We start from the raw sequence: 20576 nt of genomic DNA, 5'->3' as shown, positions 1-20576 counted from the left end.
TTCTCGAATTCCACTAAGGAAATTAGATCACTTGATGAAGATTAGGTTGAATGTGAATAATGATCCTAGAAAGTAGGAGATTGGTTTAAAATAAAAGACAGAGAGGACAGTTTCAAAGGAATATCGACATTTTAGGAGTGTTTGAAGCTCCCATGCAAATAACGTCAAACTTTAGCTCACTTCTCCTTCTCTTTCCACATTTCACACTCAGAGGGATATAAACAAATTATAGTTATGGACTAACAGTTTAATAATTAAACGCACAAAGAAAAAAGAGAAATTGTTTGAAGATAGTAGTTATGGACTAACAGACTTATAGTTATGGACTAACAAACTTTAGCTCACTATAAATTGGTTACCACTTACCATTTAAAAAAAATACTGTTAATCAAAAATATTTTAACATTTGTGTTTAGGATTTAGGGTCCGACTGGTGACCATCCGGGAAACAAGAGGAACGAATAAAAAAGGAATGTACGAGAATAAAATACCAGGAATGAAAAAGAATGGTTATTCCTTATCAAATTTGACAAGGAATAATTTTGTTCTTTAATTCTCTACAAAAAAAGGAATGAAAGGGAATGAGATGAAATTATTATTCCTTGTGAATGGTAATTTTTTTTAGGAACGTTAGGGAATGCATTATTCCTCGTCGTTCCCTGGTCACCATTCATACCCTTAGTGATTATTGGTTAAGGTTTAGTACTTAACGGGTGTAGTTGGGTTATATTTATAAATGATTTAAAAAAATTGGTTTAGTTTTATTCATCACAAATTTAGAGTATTTGTGAAATGATCATCATTTAAAAGTAAATTCGGAAACTGGTATCAAGTTTGTGGTAAATTTAGAATTTCCTCCAAAACAAAAAGTTAATGACTAGAAAGAAGCTTGAACTTTACATCTCTAGCAGTCAACTTTTAACATTAAGCACTGAGTTGCTAAAGCTTTTAAAGAGAAATGGCCTAAACATGCTTCTCCAGCTTCTACCTAGAGCTGGCACTGACTCTGAGCTTAATTCACTTATTGTCACTTTGATTTAATTAGCAATTTCGTGCATCCATTTTTTGTGTTTCGTAAGATGCAAATTTCTATTAATAAAGCACATATTAATTAGATTACACCAGTGATAAAACAATTTTGTACAAAAATATTAGCAGTATTAACCGTCTAAAAGGAGCTGTTCATTGCTCTTTCAAAGACACTGGATATAGTCTGCATTGGAATCCCATCTATAAAGGATGTACAAAGTTTAAAGTTTTAGAGAAACTAAATAAATACAAATCAAAGTTGCAAATGATGAAGCTAGTGAGAACGGGATAAAAGAAAGAGGCAAACCTTTGATAACTTAAGTCCATGTGGCATATGACAAACAACAGTCTCGGAAAAACCTGTTATCTTACAAAAGTGACGAAATCAACAGGTCCATTGTAAGTAGTCTTAGGTTTGTTGACGCTGTGGTGATATGCAGTGTATCACTTTTCAAAGCTAGGGTTTTTGGTCTACTGGTTAATCTGGATATCTCAACCGATAAGGATTTGGTTTGTTGGTCTAACGCGTAATTTTATTTTCTGGTTTGGGTCATCTAGTCGAGCCCAGTATTGAGCCTGTGGAATGGTTTTCATTTTAGTATTTGTAAAACAAAAACACAACTGTTTCAAGCATCTCTAATGTACATTTTTATATTTTGTACTAAAATACATAACTTTGTTATAGAGATGATTCTGCTCCGGTGTATGTTTCTAATTTAGAGAAAATATAAAAGAATACTACTTTTACCTCTATATTTAAAGATGTAAATAACATTTTTCTACATTTTCTCTTAAAAATAGAGAAGCTCTATTATAAATGTGTAGATTGGAGTAAATTCACGTATATAATATAGTTTCTCTATTTTAAAACAAAATATAAAATTGAATATAGAGGTGGCTTTGGAGATAAATATATATATAGAGGTAGCTTGGAAATAATCTTGAAATCAGTGTTAGCTGTACCCAAGTTTTCGACTTGTACATGGCTAGGTTGACTCCAACAAGTTTCGGGCATCCGAAGTATGAATGATTAGAAAAATGTGTGTGTGTGAGAAAGAGAGCTCAGATATTTGGGGCTTTAGAGATTTAGATTTTTGGGTTAAATAAGTCAGGTTTCGGTTCGGGTTAAATAAGTTGTTAGTTCGTGTTTATAGGTCGACTTAAGTCGGTTAGAATTTCTAATCAGGTCGTTTTAGGTTTAATTAGGTTAGCTGCTTAAGTTTAGATTAAGGAATAGTAAACCAACTGTAAACCGTTATGTGTTGGTTTTGGATCGTACCTTAAACTTTATGTGGATTTGAGTTTCGATCTTTCACAATGGGGACGAATATGTTTGTTTAATCGTTATATTTGTAATTAGGTTGATATTGAAGATGGTGTACAATGGTTATTATATAGGTGTAGAAACCGGTTCATTTGCTCCTTCGTATGCGTAACAACCTTTGAGAGCGACTCTGTCATAAATTGCTCTTGCATAGTCTCCAGTTAGTCGGTTTGGTGTCACGTGAACGAGATATCACACGTTTGGGATTTACGTCATAATGATGAGTTGGATTTTTGTCTCTTGGGTTTCTCCCATTAGGTTTAGATCCATTTTATCTGAGATGTTTGTGCTCTATTTCAGCGTTCTTCTGTTTTGTTCCGTTAAGCTTTCATCCCCTACTACAAAAATGATTGGTAAATCAGTTTGATTCAAAAATACGTGGAAACCTCAATCAACAAATCACATTTACATAAGATGGCCATTGTGATACTTTGTTAAATCAAAGTAAGGAAATGTTACAAACAAAATGCATACAAATTTAAACTATTATCAATTTATATCATCCAAGCTGGAATATTTGATAATATCAAAAATACAATAAAAACTCTATGTATTGATATGTTGAAACTATAATTTATAAAGTTATTAATTTACAATTTTTTAGATTTTTGTGTTTGATGTATTTTTATGTAAAATCAAGAAGAATATTGATTTTACGGTAAACATATTGATTAAATTTTATAGAAACAAATTTTACGATGTTTTTATTTAATTATTTGGTGTATAGAAAATATTTACCGTAGTACATGCATTTTAGGTGTAAAATTACAAAATAATATTAAAATATTTTGAAGTGTTTAGAAAAAATAAATATAGACTTCATTATGAATAAAAAAACTATTCAATATATTTTTTATAATTATATAAAATTTGTATGAATTAATTATTAATGTATATTTACATAATGTTTTTCAAAAGATTACTATCTTATCAAATTGTGTTATATTTTACACTGGCCCAATTCAAAATCAGAAATTTATTAATTTTTCGTGTAATTATCGAATATTATTTTATAGAGTTTCCACTATATTATCCCTAGAAATAGGTTTAGCAACCTTATAACTTGGCAAAACTTGAACTAAAACTAATTGGAAAATCAGACCAGGTTAAAATCAGACCAGGTTTGAGTGTGGCTATTTTATCTCAATGACCTTTGCACATTTTTGTCAGTGGGTATTGAGTCGATTGTAGATACTATTGGATACCCAATCTCCTATATATTATTTGCAAAATAATTTTGACACATGTACTCTCTACAATCACTTTCACTATATAAATGTGACACGACATGCTAGAAATGATGATATGGTTTATGGTTAAATATGACATGGATAATTATATTTAATGCTTATTTATATTTTTGGTAAAAAATTTAGAATATGGTAGTAAATGGTAGTAAATATGACATTAACTAATGTAATAGTAAAAATATAATATTTTAAAATTTTCAAAATATTATTTATTTCTATTTTTTATAATTATACAATTTATTACTTAAAAATATTTTCAAATTTGTTTACAATTTTGAAAAAAAATATAATTTTAATCATAATATTGTTAGCTTCTTTTATGTATCTACAAATTTTAGAAATATTTTTTAGTTGTACTATTTGATAATTATACAACTTTTATATCAGTTTTTATTAATTTTATACTAGTTGATTTAATAAATTTTATCGAAAAGAAATAGAAATTTTTTATCTAACACTATAATTTTAAATATATACAGATCTATTCTTAAGTTGTTGACAAAAAAAAAATACAGATCTATTCTTAAATATAATTTTAAATAAACAAATTATTTATTTTATCTTAATTTTATGCTCAATTAATCAAGATTTATACTAAAATATTGATAATAAAATCTAAAATAATAATAAATTTTATTTTTAAATATAGTTTAAATTTTAAAAATATATTACTGTACATGGTGCCGGAAAACACCTAGTCAAATATATGAATGACTTAGAAAATACTAAATGTATAAGTTATATTTTTGAATATTGGTTCGGTTCAGATACTATAAGTATATATTTGGTATTTCATGTATTGTGTTTTTTTTTTTACCTTTTCTCAAGTTTTTGTATTTGTTTGGTATTTCATGTTGACTTTTTAGTTTTTTCTCAAATTTTAAATATATTTTTATCTCTTTTTATATATTTTTAGTATATCATTAGTAAATAATTGAACCAAACCGTATACAAAAAAAAAAAATATTAAATAACTTTAAAATTGAGAATTGAACCGTTCTAAAATCGATAGAACCTGAACGCAAATCAAATCGAAATACTTCCAAATCTTAAATAGGTCCAAAATCACTCTAGCTAAAGATCCAGACCGACCAGAATACCCAAGTATCTAAGGCTACTCGATACCTATAAAATGTAAGCATAGAAAAATCAAAGAGCGCAGAAAGTTCAATATTTTATTTACAGTTAATATTTACTCTGAGACACACCTCATCACATCGCCGCGACCAATAAACTAGTCTACCAAATATTCCATCCCCAAAGAAGATAAATAAAAGTACACCTAAAGACTAAAGTGTTTTTACCGAAAACATCCGAGTTTTCTGAAACATGTAAGACATATTTAAGCAGATAATGTCAAATACATGTCTTAAAAAATTTGGTTGGTATGAATGAAGAATATAAAGCTCTTGTTAATTAGAAAAAAAAATAGAATGTGCATATAAATGTATGATTGATTGGTTGGTTGGTTAAACAATAATTATTAGCTCAACAGTCCCATCCAATAATTACATTTAGTAGTAGTCTTTATCCATTAACATTATGGGCCTTCCCTCTGGTCGGATCTCACATGGTCTTAGCTTCATGGAGAAGAACGTTTTCTTTACAGAGCTTCAAAACATCTCACATAGTGCAAAGAAAAAAAGAAACACAACTCAGATTAGCTATAAAAGAAAAACAGCTCAGGCTCATACTTCTTAAAAGCCAATGTGATAACTCAAATTCTTATTTTATGCCGACATATGTGTCTGGAAATTGGAAAACACCTTCTTTTTATTCTTCAAGCCATTATGTATTAGTATATTCATAAAGTATAAATTTAATTCATAATATACATTATTTATGAAAATATTAACATCCTGAAGATGTGAAAATATGAATATGATTTTCTGCCGACAAAAATGGATAATAATCTCTTTACTACTTTTATCATTGGTAATTTTAACCAAAAAAAAAAAAAAATCATTGATCAAATTATATTCATATTCATTTCTAAGTTACAAAAAATATTATATTGATTTCCTAAATATATATTGGGAGAATTGCCAAGTGTGACTCAAAACTTGGAGTCAAACCCAAAACAATACCCCAACTTGGGTCAAAGGCAAAAGTAACCTAAAAGTCTATTGAAATTACAACTATCCCCTTGTGACCAAACAAAAAAACGGAATTCTTTTTACGTTTCTACCCCTCGCAAGTCGTCTGTTTAGACGACTTGAAAATAAGTCGTCCAGACGACTTAACTTAAAGTCGTCTGGACAGTTAGTCTTAAACATAATTTAAAAATTTTGTAAAAAATATTTTGATAAGTGAAAAATGGGAATTATGTAATTAACATATGTCTTAGGAGGTATAAATTAAGATATAACAAATTTCAATTGTTTTCAGCATAGATGAGTGAAAGTAGTGAGTCATGATATTCTTAAGTTTATGTTTCATCAACATATGTTGTAGTATTGTATGTGTTCTTAGGGTTAGATGTTGGAAAGCATTAAAACCGTTTTTGAAAATTTTTAAAATTACTTATGCGTGTTCATTTCTGTGTATAGTAAACACTATTTAAGTATAATTTGATTTTATAACGTGGTTAGTTAGTTAATCTAGTCATTTTAGTTTAGGGGTTCATTTTAGGGTCTAGGACGACTTAATATTTTGTCGTCTGAAAACAGACGACTAAATATTAAGTCGTCTGTTGTACATTATCAGCCAGAATAAGTCGTCTAAACCGGACCAAACCTTAAAGTTTACCAATGTAATTTTAAAGCTAACCGGATTATTTACCCAATATATAAGGTGATTTTTATTTTTTTTGTTTCATTTTTCGCGAAATTCAGAAACCCTAACAGTTCTCCCTCTCAAAGGCGATTTCGAATTCCCACGATTTCCGAACAAACCATCGTTCTCAACATCGGCTATCTATCTCACTTCATTCTCACCGTTGTCGCCGCAGCTTCTTCTAACCCTAGCCGCGCCGATTCCTCTAAACCCTAGCGCCGCCGATTCCACTATTTCCGAACAAACCGTCGCCCTCGCCACCGTGGTCACCAACGTTCTAAACACTAGCGCCGCCGCTTCTTCTAAACCCTAGCGCCGCCGCTTCTTCTCTGTAAACCTTAGCGCCGTTTCTCTGTAAACCCTAACGCCGCTAAGTCATCAATCTCGAGGAAAAGATGAACATAAAACGTTGTCTCTATCAATTTACTCATTCTCACCGTTTCACGTTTATTTTTTCAGATCTATAACCGCAATGACGAGTACTCCAACTCCTTCTGCGACTGGAAGACTTGTAAGTAATTTAAGTCGTCTACTAAGTCGTCTGGACTTATATTGTTGTCTTTGATTATTTTGCAGACAAAAAGGATGGATATTCCAGAACTCCCCCGTAGGTTATACACATCAGGGGAAGAACCAGAAGCCCACAATAGCATTTCGTATCATACGGATAACAGCAAGTTGCATACTGCTCTTAGGAAAGCTCTTACTGATGACGAATTTGAAGAGCTCAAGGAGTCGAGTTTGGGAGTTTTCATCAAGTTCAAGGAGCAGGGATTTGGTTGGGCTTCAAGGCTGGTTCACTACATGCTCAGTTTCAAGCTGGACATTAAGAAGAAGTATGAGATGTGGTCTCTCGTTGGTCCAGAACCTTTGAGGTTTTCACTGTTAGAGTTTGAAAACCTCACTGGTCTAAACTGCGAGTACATCGAGGACCTTGAGACACCAAAATGTGACGTTACCCCAGAGATGGTTTCTTTCTGGGGGATGCTGGGAGTTCATCTGGAAGCTGGGCCAACTACTGATCAGATAATAGCAGCACTGAAGAGATGCGGGGATTGGTCCAGGGAAGATCGCAAGCGGCTCGCGTACCTCTCCATCTTCACTGGATTCATTGAAGGGAGAAAGTTTTCAACCGCTACACGATCTACTCTGGCAAGGCTAGTGATGGATTTAGAACGGTTTGAGAATTATCCATGGGGGAGAGTCGCGTTTAAGGTGCTGATGGACTCTTTGTGGAACAAAGAAATTGCTGGCTGTTACACCGTGGATGGGTTTATACAAGTTCTTCAGGTCTAGACGTACACAGCTATGCCGGAATTGGGTGCTAGTATTGGTGGTCCCAGAGCAGACAGTCCGTCTCCACCGATACTGGCTTACGAGGGCAGCAGAGGCCGCAGATCAATGAAAGCTGCTATCTTGAGTCAGGTATTTACTTCAATCCAAAAGACTGCGCAGACGACTTATTATAAGTCGTCTGGAAAGTCTTCCATCTGGACGACTTATTAGACGACTTATAATAAGGCGTCTGGAAAGTCTTCCCAGCTGGACGACTTATCGGACGACTTAATTAAGTCGTCTGGAAAGTCTTCCATCTGGACGACTTATTAGACGACTTATAATAAGGCGTCTGGAAAGTCTTCCCAGCTGGACGACTTATCGGACGACTTAATTAAGTCGTCTGGAAAGTCTTCCATCTGGACGACTTATTAGACGACTTATAATAAGGCGTCTGGAAAGTCTTCCCAGCTGGACGACTTATCGGACGACTTAATTAAGTCGTCTGGAAAGTCTTCCATCTGGACGACTTATTAGACGACTTATAATAAGGCGTCTGGAAAGTCTTCCCAGCTGGACGACTTATCGGACGACTTAATTAAGTCGTCTGGAAAGTCTTCCATCTGGACGACTTATTAGACGACTTATAATAAGGCGTCTGGAAAGTCTTCCCAGCTGGACGACTTATCGGACGACTTAATTAAGTCGTCTGGAAAGTCTTCCATCTGGACGACTTATTAGACGACTTATAATAAGGCGTCTGGAAAGTCTTCCCAGCTGGACGACTTATCGGACGACTTAATTAAGTCGTCTGGAAAGTCTTCCATCTGGACGACTTATTAGACGACTTATAATAAGGCGTCTGGAAAGTCTTCCCAGCTGGACGACTTATCGGACGACTTAATTAAGTCGTCTGGAAAGTCTTCCATCTGGACGACTTATTAGACGACTTATAATAAGGCGTCTGGAAAGTCTTCCCAGCTGGACGACTTATCGGACGACTTAATTAAGTCGTCTGGAAAGTCTTCCATCTGGACGACTTATTAGACGACTTATAATAAGGCGTCTGGAAAGTCTTCCCAGCTGGACGACTTATCGGACGACTTAATTAAGTCGTCTGGAAAGTCTTCCATCTGGACGACTTATTAGACGACTTATAATAAGGCGTCTGGAAAGTCTTCCCAGCTGGACGACTTATCGGACGACTTAATTAAGTCGTCTGGAAAGTCTTCCATCTGGACGACTTATTAGACGACTTATAATAAGGCGTCTGGAAAGTCTTCCCAGCTGGACGACTTATCGGACGACTTAATTAAGTCGTCTGGAAAGTCTTCCATCTGGACGACTTATTAGACGACTTATAATAAGGCGTCTGGAAAGTCTTCCCAGCTGGACGACTTATCGGACGACTTAATTAAGTCGTCTGGAAAGTCTTCCATCTGGACGACTTATTAGACGACTTATAATAAGGCGTCTGGAAAGTCTTCCCAGCTGGACGACTTATCGGACGACTTAATTAAGTCGTCTGGAAAGTCTTCCATCTGGACGACTTATTAGACGACTTATAATAAGGCGTCTGGAAAGTCTTCCCAGCTGGACGACTTATCGGACGACTTAATTAAGTCGTCTGGAAAGTCTTCCATCTGGACGACTTATTAGACGACTTATAATAAGGCGTCTGGAAAGTCTTCCCAGCTGGACGACTTATCGGACGACTTAATTAAGTCGTCTGGAAAGTCTTCCATCTGGACGACTTATTAGACGACTTATAATAAGGCGTCTGGAAAGTCTTCCCAGCTGGACGACTTATCGGACGACTTAATTAAGTCGTCTGGAAAGTCTTCCATCTGGACGACTTATTAGACGACTTATAATAAGGCGTCTGGAAAGTCTTCCCAGCTGGACGACTTATCGGACGACTTAATTAAGTCGTCTGGAAAGTCTTCCATCTGGACGACTTATTAGACGACTTATAATAAGGCGTCTGGAAAGTCTTCCCAGCTGGACGACTTATCGGACGACTTAATTAAGTCGTCTGGAAAGTCTTCCATCTGGACGACTTATTAGACGACTTATAATAAGGCGTCTGGAAAGTCTTCCCAGCTGGACGACTTATCGGACGACTTAATTAAGTCGTCTGGAAAGTCTTCCATCTGGACGACTTATTAGACGACTTATAATAAGGCGTCTGGAAAGTCTTCCCAGCTGGACGACTTATCGGACGACTTAATTAAGTCGTCTGGAAAGTCTTCCATCTGGACGACTTATTAGACGACTTATAATAAGGCGTCTGGAAAGTCTTCCCAGCTGGACGACTTATCGGACGACTTAATTAAGTCGTCTGGAAAGTCTTCCATCTGGACGACTTATTAGACGACTTATAATAAGGCGTCTGGAAAGTCTTCCCAGCTGGACGACTTATCGGACGACTTAATTAAGTCGTCTGGAAAGTCTTCCATCTGGACGACTTATTAGACGACTTATAATAAGGCGTCTGGAAAGTCTTCCCAGCTGGACGACTTATCGGACGACTTAATTAAGTCGTCTGGAAAGTCTTCCATCTGGACGACTTATTAGACGACTTATAATAAGGCGTCTGGAAAGTCTTCCCAGCTGGACGACTTATCGGACGACTTAATTAAGTCGTCTGGAAAGTCTTCCATCTGGACGACTTATTAGACGACTTATAATAAGGCGTCTGGAAAGTCTTCCCAGCTGGACGACTTATCGGACGACTTAATTAAGTCGTCTGGAAAGTCTTCCATCTGGACGACTTATTAGACGACTTATAATAAGGCGTCTGGAAAGTCTTCCCAGCTGGACGACTTATCGGACGACTTAATTAAGTCGTCTGGAAAGTCTTCCATCTGGACGACTTATTAGACGACTTATAATAAGGCGTCTGGAAAGTCTTCCCAGCTGGACGACTTATCGGACGACTTAATTAAGTCGTCTGGAAAGTCTTCCATCTGGACGACTTATTAGACGACTTATAATAAGGCGTCTGGAAAGTCTTCCCAGCTGGACGACTTATCGGACGACTTAATTAAGTCGTCTGGAAAGTCTTCCATCTGGACGACTTATTAGACGACTTATAATAAGGCGTCTGGAAAGTCTTCCCAGCTGGACGACTTATCGGACGACTTAATTAAGTCGTCTGGAAAGTCTTCCATCTGGACGACTTATTAGACGACTTATAATAAGGCGTCTGGAAAGTCTTCCCAGCTGGACGACTTATCGGACGACTTAATTAAGTCGTCTGGAAAGTCTTCCATCTGGACGACTTATTAGACGACTTATAATAAGGCGTCTGGAAAGTCTTCCCAGCTGGACGACTTATCGGACGACTTAATTAAGTCGTCTGGAAAGTCTTCCATCTGGACGACTTATTAGACGACTTATAATAAGGCGTCTGGAAAGTCTTCCCAGCTGGACGACTTATCGGACGACTTAATTAAGTCGTCTGGAAAGTCTTCCATCTGGACGACTTATTAGACGACTTATAATAAGGCGTCTGGAAAGTCTTCCCAGCTGGACGACTTATCGGACGACTTAATTAAGTCGTCTGGAAAGTCTTCCATCTGGACGACTTATTAGACGACTTATAATAAGGCGTCTGGAAAGTCTTCCCAGCTGGACGACTTATCGGACGACTTAATTAAGTCGTCTGGAAAGTCTTCCATCTGGACGACTTATTAGACGACTTATAATAAGGCGTCTGGAAAGTCTTCCCAGCTGGACGACTTATCGGACGACTTAATTAAGTCGTCTGGAAAGTCTTCCATCTGGACGACTTATTAGACGACTTATAATAAGGCGTCTGGAAAGTCTTCCCAGCTGGACGACTTATCGGACGACTTAATTAAGTCGTCTGGAAAGTCTTCCATCTGGACGACTTATTAGACGACTTATAATAAGGCGTCTGGAAAGTCTTCCCAGCTGGACGACTTATCGGACGACTTAATTAAGTCGTCTGGAAAGTCTTCCATCTGGACGACTTATTAGACGACTTATAATAAGGCGTCTGGAAAGTCTTCCCAGCTGGACGACTTATCGGACGACTTAATTAAGTCGTCTGGAAAGTCTTCCATCTGGACGACTTATTAGACGACTTATAATAAGGCGTCTGGAAAGTCTTCCCAGCTGGACGACTTATCGGACGACTTGCTTCTTTACTGTCTCAACCTCATCTTTTTCAAGTATTTACAATATTGCCACTGCAATGAATAGTGGCAACAACCTTGTACGAACTGTTTGGAGCTTTTATTGCCCTTTAATGCACGTAAATCTCTTTACACTCTCTCTGTTTCAATTGTTATGAACTAAAAACAACATTTCTTTCACTTTCTCTCTATATTCATCCAAAAAACTCAAGCTTTTGATTCAAAATATGGGCTATGGTTGACAGAGCCATATTTCTTTCGTTTTTACTTACGGTTGCTTTCGTTTGAGGTTCTGGGTGGTTGGAGAAGACCTTGTGTGCAAACGAAGTCATCTCACCTAGTTTAAGGTACGAATTTGAATTTTTTTTCAAGATCTGTTCGCGTAGAAGACTTACTAGTAAGTCATCTGTATGTAGAAGACTTACTGATGAGTCTTCTGGTCAAACGGACGACTTAAATTAAGTCGTCCAGCTTTGTTTGTTAAAAAAAAACACTTCAGACGACTTATATATACGTCGTCTATGAGAAACGGGCTAGTTTTGCATTTGACCGAATCGTGTCAGATCTTTGACTATTTCTGGACGACTTATAATTCAGTCGTCTCTGGGAAAGTTAAAATTTCAATATTTTATGAAAACTTGACGACTTACGTGTAAGTCGTCCTAGGTTAGTTTTGTAATTGAAAAATAAAACTTCATAATTTAACTTTAACCAGACGACTTAATATAAAGTCGTCCCTCCAGAAGACTTAATTTAAAGTCGTCCGGGGAAAGCAAAGTCGTCCAGAATTTTTCCCAATTTTCTGGTCAAACCTTGCTTATCCCGGACGACCTTAAATTAAGTCGTTTAGCTGGACGACTTTCATCTATGTCGTCTGGAGAAAGTTAAATTTCAAGTTTTATTTTTCAATTACAAAACTAACCTAGGACGACTTACACGTAAGTCGTCAAGTTTTCATAAAATATTGAAATTTTAACTTTCCCAGAGACGACTGAATTATAAGTCGTCCAGAAATAGTCAAAGATCTGACACGATTCGGTCAAATGCAAAACTAGCCCGTTTCTCGTAGCCGACGTATATATAAGTCGTCTGGAGTGTTTTTTTTTAACAAACAAAGCTGGACGACTTAATTTAAGTCGTCTGTTTGACCAGAAGACTCATCAGTAAGTCTTCTACATACAGATGACTTACTAGTAAGTCTTCTACGCGAACAGATCTTGAAAAAAAATTCAAATTCGTACCTTAAACTAGGTGAGATGACTTCGTTTGCACACAGTGTCTTCTCCAACCACCCAGAACCTCAAACGAAAGCAACCGTAAGTCAAAACGAAAGAAATATGGCTCTGTCAACCATAGCCCATATTTTGAATCAAAAGCTTGAGTTTTTTGGATGAATATAGAGAGAAAGTGAAAGAAATGTTGTTTTTAGTTCATAACAATTGAAACAGAGAGAGTGTAAAGAGATTTACGTGCATTAAAGGGCATTAAAAGCTCCAAACAGTTCGTACAAGGTTGTTGCCACTATTCATTGCAGTGGCAGTATTGTAAATACTTGAAGAAGATGAGGTTGAGACAGTAAAGAAACCATTTTCGAAAAAAAAAAAAAAAATGTTAATGGCATTTTCGTAGATAAAGTGCAGGTGTGGGGTTAAAATCTCAAAAAAAAAGGAGTCAAAAGAAAATGTTAGTTTTCTGTTTGACTCCAAGTTTTGAGTCACTTTTGCAAAAAGCCCATATATATTTCATAATACACACATATATATATATGAAAATATTAGCATCCTGATTCCCGAAGGTACAAATATGCCCTTTTTGTTGCCAACTTTTTACCCAAAAGCAATGGCGTTTTAGTAATTAATCAAAATATCAAGGGCTCTATTAGCTATAACCAAAATATAAACCATTTCTGTACAATAATACACATTTTGTCCACACATCGCCAAAAGAAAAAAAGAGACAGTAGTGTCTAAATGGTTTCGCTGAGGCAAAAGAAGAGGCAAAATCCAGCAAAGCGAGCATGGAAGAGCTTCACAAACATGGTCAAGTCCAAACTCAGAGACATCGAGATCGCTGCAACGGTCAGAGAATCAACGGCTCGTGTCATTCGTTTCCTTTCTTGCCGTCTCATCGTTCCTTTCCGAACAAGGTACCTCGAAAACACTAGCTATTCAGACAAATACTACAGCCGCAGCAGCAACCAAACTTCTCGGCGGTTTCTCAACTTCTTCTCACGATCTCACACCAAAACCAAGCGTCGAAGCTATGAATACGATGACGATTACTCTCAAATCTATCAATACCAAAACCAATCACGCTGCGAAGGGACGAGTGAGAGCACAGAGAAAGTTGTGCGGCGAAAAGAAGAGAAAGTTGTGAGGCGAAAAGAGGAGAAAGAAGAGGACGAAGAGGGGATGCCGGAGATTGCTGATTCGATGGAAGATGCATGGAGGAGAGTAGTGGCTGCTTCGCCGCATTTGAGGGTTGACGAGAGAGCCGACGAGTTCATCTACAAGTTTAGAGAAAGTATGAAGATGGAGAAGGAAAGGTCGTTTCTTGAGTTTCAAGAAAGGTTAAAACGAAGCGCTTGATTAATTGGCTAATCATGGTTTCATGTTTGTCTTCATGTTCTTCTTGAAAGGATTGATTGAATTTTTCTGAGTAACTTCGTGTTCTCGTTCTCTCTTCTTTGTTTCTTTTTTTTTTGGGATCAAATCTTCTCTGCTAAAATTTGGATAATCTCAAGTGTTTAAAACATCTGTTTTACTGATGTGAATACATATGGCTCACTATTCTAAACTTGTATGCATGATCATTCTTGATTAATGTTAATGTATAAAAATGTTTATCTTTTAAGTTTCTTTTTTTTTTTTGTCAAAAATCATGCAACTATTGTTGGCAAGAGTTTTCATTTTCTGCTTATTAAAAAGGTAATAGTACAAAGAGGCAAAAAGGGAAAGAACAATAAAGTCGGACCCAGAAGAGAAAATTCTATTAAAAGCTTCGATCACAAACAATGAATCAAATGATGATGCATGCCAACCAATTCCACTCTCACATTCCTAAAGCTGCCTTCTCTACATCCTGAGACCATATAATTATCTTAGAAATATTCCACAAAACATCTCATATATTAATTGACGTTATAAATCTGCCACAATAGTTCCTAGATTTACTTTGGTTATGTTCTGGGATGTAAAAGAAAAAATGTCAGGCACCACAAAAAAAACAGAAAATGCCCTAGATGAGTGAACCAGGAACATACATACTCGCATCCGGATCATCTTCGTCGTCATAATCTGGTTCTGATGGTCTGTTTCTCTTTGCATCTCTTGCTACTCCGTGCCCTCTCCCTTTCTTCGGTTTTCCCCTGTAATTGGTCAAACCCAAAATCATGTAGGCGATACAGACAGGTTATGTATGAACTTAGTAAAGCAAACAGAGTTTGGGAAACTAACTGTCCCGTGGACAATCCACCCTTGGATCTCCCTGGGCCCAATTCAGCTCGTCCATCTACAACATGAAGAGTTTTAAGTGTCTAAACTGATGCATTAATAGGAGAAGTGAAGTGAGTTTAGTTGAAGTTGCACGGTTTACCTTCTCTTCCAACACCAAGTTCTTCAGCCTGAATAAATATCACAGGGAAGATTAAAATACCAGTCCAAGAAACTGCGATTAAGTGTAAGAATCCACTTGAAAACAAACACTATTTCCACTAACTAAAGGGCAAAACACGTTTTGAATTAAAAAAAAAAAAAAGGCAGAGAGTAAAGAACAAACAAATGAGAACTTGAGCCTTTCACATCATAGTTTGTTCAGCTTTGGTACTTATTTGATTCAGCTAGAGAAGTTAGCCATGTTGTAATTGGAAAACTTTCATTCTCAACCTAAACTCTATGGCAGTGATTCTCTTACCCAACCAACACAAGGAAAACAAAAGTTAACCAAATGAAAGAAGGAGATAAAACATACAGCAGGTGAGGTGACTGAGGACAATGAGAAGACTCTGTCTTCAGGCTGAAACTTCCTTGACCTCTTAGCACTACAAAGTAGGTTCATATCAAAGTCAATCATTATGTAGAAAGCTATAGCAATAAACAAGGCTATAGAAAATCTTAGAGAGTGTATTTGAAGCTGCAAAGAGAATCTAAAGCTGTCTACAAAGCAAAGCAAACCGACCTGGCAGTGCTTTTGGACGAAGAAAGGAAGCCTTCAAAACCCTTCAAGGCATTTCCTATATGGCTCGATTCTTGAAGATAGCTTGTCTCCAATTCATAAACCTATCCGACAAAAACCAAAAAAAAAAAAAAAAACAACCCTAGTTCGAGAGTTTCTCTAACGAAATCGACAAAATTCAAGATTTGAATTTGACCATTTGGTTCGAGAATCAACAACCGACCTGCTTCTCGATGCTCCGTAAGTCTTGTCGAAGCTTCTCTCGCTTGTTCAGAAGGGAAGTGAGCATCGCACCTGGATCCCCCGAACCCTTTTGCCCTAACGACATTTTTGGTTCAATCTCGCGATAATAGATTTGCTTTTCTTTGTTCAATTCAATAGAGTTTATCATAATTCCATCGGGAATAAATAGATAATAAAGATTTCGATTGGTGTTTGGCAACAACTAAAACAATCTATCTACGTCTGGACCCCAAACCTAGACAAAGCCCATTAGAGTAGAAGCTATCACTGACATTTGGCCCAGAAAACAAAAGTCGACCAGGACTAGAAGCTGAGTTCATAAGATCGTAGCAACGCTAGGTTAAAAGGGATATTCGCCAACGAACCCTGGGATTCTTGGCTACCACCAAGTCTCTGACGTTTTTGGGATCACAACCTCAGAAAGAAGAGAAAATATAGGAGACCGCGGATAATACTAGAGTATAAAGGGAAGAGAGAAGGCGACACGTTTTTCATACACACATACCTGCCAATCCATCACCCTCGAACTCTTATCTTCGCAACACATCAACCTCATCCTTCCTTGTTCTTAGTCTAGTTTGATTCAATTGTAATCTATATTCGTTACGAAACCCTTTTTAACATCGAATATATACAAATCCATTTTCGTCAACTTGATCTGATTACATCGTAGTGTTCTGAGAATATCGTTGCCCACAAAGTTCATCTTCCCTAATCTATTACAAACACTGTCAAATACCTATGTTGGTTTTATGATCCACATTTTGGTTCCGTCTGTGAGGAAAAGATAAAACGAAAGACATCCTTGCTAAATATCCGCCTTAAGATTCATAAGCGTGATTATGGATCCCACGCTCATCCCTCCTACGTCAACCTAAACATGGAGGGACAATGTCGATATACCCAGAGCTGACGCGACAAACAAAACCGAAACCCTGCCTATGGGTACCGAACAAGCCAATGCAACCACAACTATTAGAACACACCAGCCGCAGCGAGACTGGAACCAATCGAACGATATGGTAATTGGAGACGATCCCAACCAATCGAATCCATACACCGAGACCAATATCCCCCGCCAATAACGCATACCCGTGAGAAAGTGACCAAGTTACGAAGCATGCTTTCCACCCTCATTTATAAGTTCCAAAGTCAAGGGATCGTTCATTGCACCGTAATTAACCGGCTAGAGCAAGCCCAGAGGGACCTCGTAGCACATAGAGCTGAAGCACTCGAGTGATCTAGTTCCCGATCCAAATTTACTGATCGCAATCTTGTGCCTCACAATATACTAAAACTAATCATTTTTTAAAATATCACCTAAAGCTAATCTTTCTTTGTGGATAGCTTTAACAAAATTGATTTAGTTCATTGTTCTTTGTTTGGCAAGTTAGCAATCTTAACTTAAAAGGTTATCCCATTGTTTTTTGTTGTATCCAGTATTGATCCGCTGAATATGAAAGGCGCAAGCAACAAAGAAATAACTAAGACGCACTAATTAGTAAAATATTTAATATGGTGTTGTGAAACTTATGAGGAGTGTGCCCTTTATATATTGGGAATTACATGAGAGAAAATGAAAGACTAAGGCTGTAACTGGATCAACAAAATTTGGAATTGGAATATGTGGAATGGGTCATTCCGTTTGATTCCAAAATAAAACCACCAGTTACATGGAACTAAAAAACAATCACATTCCAATAATTCCTATGGGATAAATGGAAACAAAAGGAACGTAGTAGTAAATCATTCAGAAGAAAAAAGTTACGTGAATGGAGTGGAATGGAACAAAATCAGATATTTTTAATTATGTTTAGATAATAATTATTTATTTGCAGTCACATGCTAGATTTGTTAAGATTTTAAATTGAAAATTCTCATAGAGTATTATTCGTTACAATCTTAAACTAAAATATATCAAACATATTTTCTTATTTAAAAACTCCGTAGTGATCAAACTTGCAAAACTATACGCATCCCAGCGCTAGATTTCACTAATAAAAATGTTAGTATCAAACTAAAGTTTAAATAAATATTTTTGCTTCCTTTCTATCATTGTTTATTAAATTTAATGAGCCTTTATTTTACTATACGCATTGTTTTTAAAACCGGATAGGAAGCTAAACCGGATAATTTTTGGATCACGGTTCAATATGGTTCGACCGGGTCAAACCTGGTTCAATAATATGGTCAAACCTGGTTCAATAATATGGTTTACTATGTTTTTAGTACATAAATCTAAAAGTAATGTTAGTAAATATGATATATACTTAAGGTATAAATGAATTTCAAACATAAAACATTATAAATATAAACTAGTTTTATGTTTAAATGGATGATTTATAGATTTTTGATAGTTTAAGTGATTTTTATCAGTTTAATAATTTTGAGATCCAATCCGGCTACGTAACCGGTTTATGGTCGAACCAATTTTAGACCCAACACGACTACCGGTTCATGGTCGAACCTGGTTCAACTATCGGTCGGTCCGGTTTTAAAAACACCGACTGTAAGATACATTTAATTAGTATAATGAGAATATGTAGTAATTTAATTAAAGCTATAGTTAATGTCATTTCATTCCTTTCCTTTAAAATGTTACCATTTATGTTACAAAAATGGTTTCCTGCAGTTACTCATTCCAATTTATGTAATTCCATAACTGCTGCCATTCTAACATTGACGTTCTATTTTTTCTGGTTCCTTTCATTCAGAGCATTCATAAAATCTATTTCCAGTTACTGCCTAAATATGGAAAGTGTACAAATCATAATCATAAGTAAATAAGGAAATAAGGTGGCCGACTCTCTCTCTCTCACTAACCGGTCGGCTTTCTCTCTCTCTCTCTCTCTCTCTCTCTCTCTCTCTCTCTCTCTCGGTTATGGACATCCACAATATGGTTTATAACACTCCCCAATGGATGTCATAACCATTCAGAGTTTGTAATACGCTTTAGATGTTGCCCCATTAAAACCTTACCAGGGAAAACCAAAGGGACAAAACCATGGTGAAGGAAAAAGAGTACAACACGTATTACTCCCCCTGATGTGAACCTCACTGAAGGTCTTTCAGACGATGCATCCCTATCTGATGCGTGAGCTTCCTGAACGTCGAGGTAGGAAGTGACTTGGTAAATAAGTCTGCTGAATTGTCACTTGAATGCATTTGGACCACTTGGACCTCGCCGGCTTTCTGAAGTTCATGCGTGAAGAAGAACTTGGGCAAGATGTGCTTCATCCTGTCTCCTTTGATGTAGCCGTCTTTGAGTTGAGCAATGCATGCTGCATTGTCCTCATACATAATGGTTGGTGCATCCTTGCCTTCAGACATCCCACAATCAACTCGTATGTGTTGAGTCATGGACCTCAACCAAACACATTCGCGGCTGGCCTCATGAATCGCCAAGATTTCCGAATGGTTTGAAGAAGTGGCCGCGATCGTCTACTTTATGGAACGCCATGATATGGCAGTCCCACCGTGTGTAAAGACATAGTCTGTCTGTGATCGAGCATTGTGTGGATCCGAAAGATAACATGCATCAGCAAAACCAACTAAACCCTCTTTGTTTTGGTTAGTATAAAGAAACCCAAGTATTTCGTTCCTTGTAGGTAACGAAGAACATGTTTAATCCCGTTCCAGTGCCTTTGGGTCGGATAAGAGCTAAACCTAGATAGTAGGTTCACGGCAAAGCATATATTTGGTCGTGTATGACTAGCCAGATACATCAAAGCTCCTATGGCACTGAGATATGGCACTTCGGGACCAAGACATCTTCATCGTCCATCTTGGAATGGAACGGATCAGTGTCCAAGCCGAGGGACCTCACGACCATGGGGCTAGACAATGGGTGAGACTCGGCCATATTGAATCTCTTGAGTACTTTTTCTGTATATGCCATTTGATGCACAAGGATTCCATCTTTAATGTATTCAAGTTGTAATCCCAAACAGAACTTTGTTTTTCTTAGATCTTTCATCTCGAATTCTTTTTTAAGATATTCAATTGTTTGGGAAATCTCTCCAGAGGTTCCTAGGATATTCAGATCATCAACATACACTGCTATGATCACGAATCCTTTGTTGTCGAATTTCTTTATGAATATGCAAGGACTGATCGGATCATTCTTATATCCTTCTTTCACTTGGTACTCACTTAGTCTATTGTACCACATTCGACCTGATTGTTTCAATCCATAAAGTGACTTATTCAACTTTATACAATGTTGTTCTCGAGAACTCGATTTGTTTTTCAATTCAATACCCTCTGGGACTTTCATATATATCTCATTATCCAGTGGACATATAAGTATGCAATTACTACATCCATTAACCGCAAGTCTAAGTT

The 20576-nt window shown here is 36.6% G+C and overlaps 2 protein-coding genes across 3 annotated transcripts; one reads left to right on the top strand and one right to left on the bottom strand.

Annotated features, from left to right (window-relative positions):
- The first annotated feature begins 13752 nt into the window (after positions 1-13752).
- Positions 13753-14669, top strand: LOC106340484. Its single transcript, XM_013779362.1, has one exon. The coding sequence runs from the start codon at positions 13787-13789 to the stop codon at positions 14402-14404; it is 618 nt and encodes a 205-aa protein (XP_013634816.1). The 5' UTR covers positions 13753-13786; the 3' UTR covers positions 14405-14669.
- A 36-nt stretch (positions 14670-14705) lies between these two features.
- Positions 14706-16474, bottom strand: LOC106339558 (chromatin modification-related protein MEAF6). Of its 2 annotated transcripts, XM_013778391.1 has the most exons (7): positions 16213-16474; positions 15993-16093; positions 15786-15855; positions 15411-15438; positions 15272-15326; positions 15083-15183; positions 14706-14897 (listed from the first exon to the last, which is right to left on the bottom strand). In XM_013778391.1, the coding sequence occupies exons 1-7, from the start codon at positions 16378-16380 to the stop codon at positions 14821-14823; spliced, it is 600 nt and encodes a 199-aa protein (XP_013633845.1). In that variant the 5' UTR covers positions 16381-16474; the 3' UTR covers positions 14706-14820. The 2 variants fall into 2 exon arrangements, with proteins under 2 accessions (XP_013633845.1, XP_013633846.1); XM_013778392.1 differs by lacking the exon at positions 14706-14897 and having other exon boundaries at positions 14924-15183.
- Positions 16475-20576: the final 4102 nt, after the last annotated feature.

The sequence above is a fragment of the Brassica oleracea genome, chromosome C4 (genome assembly GCF_000695525.1).
Source record: "Brassica oleracea var. oleracea cultivar TO1000 chromosome C4, BOL, whole genome shotgun sequence".
Taxonomy (NCBI): Eukaryota; Viridiplantae; Streptophyta; class Magnoliopsida; order Brassicales; family Brassicaceae; genus Brassica; species Brassica oleracea.
Note: the sequence above shows the minus strand (reverse complement) of the source record. Positions and strands in the feature narration are given on the sequence as shown.

What these genes read in the sequence shown, in the direction of transcription:
- LOC106340484 (XM_013779362.1), top strand. Translation starts at nt 13,787, where the DNA reads ATGGTTTCGCTGAGGCAAAAGAAGAGGCAAAATCCAGCAAAGCGAGCA.
- LOC106339558 (XM_013778391.1), bottom strand. Translation starts at nt 16,380, where the DNA reads ATGATAAACTCTATTGAATTGAACAAAGAAAAGCAAATCTATTATCGC. An exon ending in TACGGAGCATCGAGAAGCAG is followed by an intron (nt 16,094 to 16,212) that starts GTCGGTTGTTGA and finishes TTTGTCGGATAG; the next exon opens with GTTTATGAATTGGAGACAAG. An exon ending in ACTTGGTGTTGGAAGAGAAG is followed by an intron (nt 15,327 to 15,410) that starts GTAAACCGTGCA and finishes TTCATGTTGTAG; the next exon opens with ATGGACGAGCTGAATTGGGC.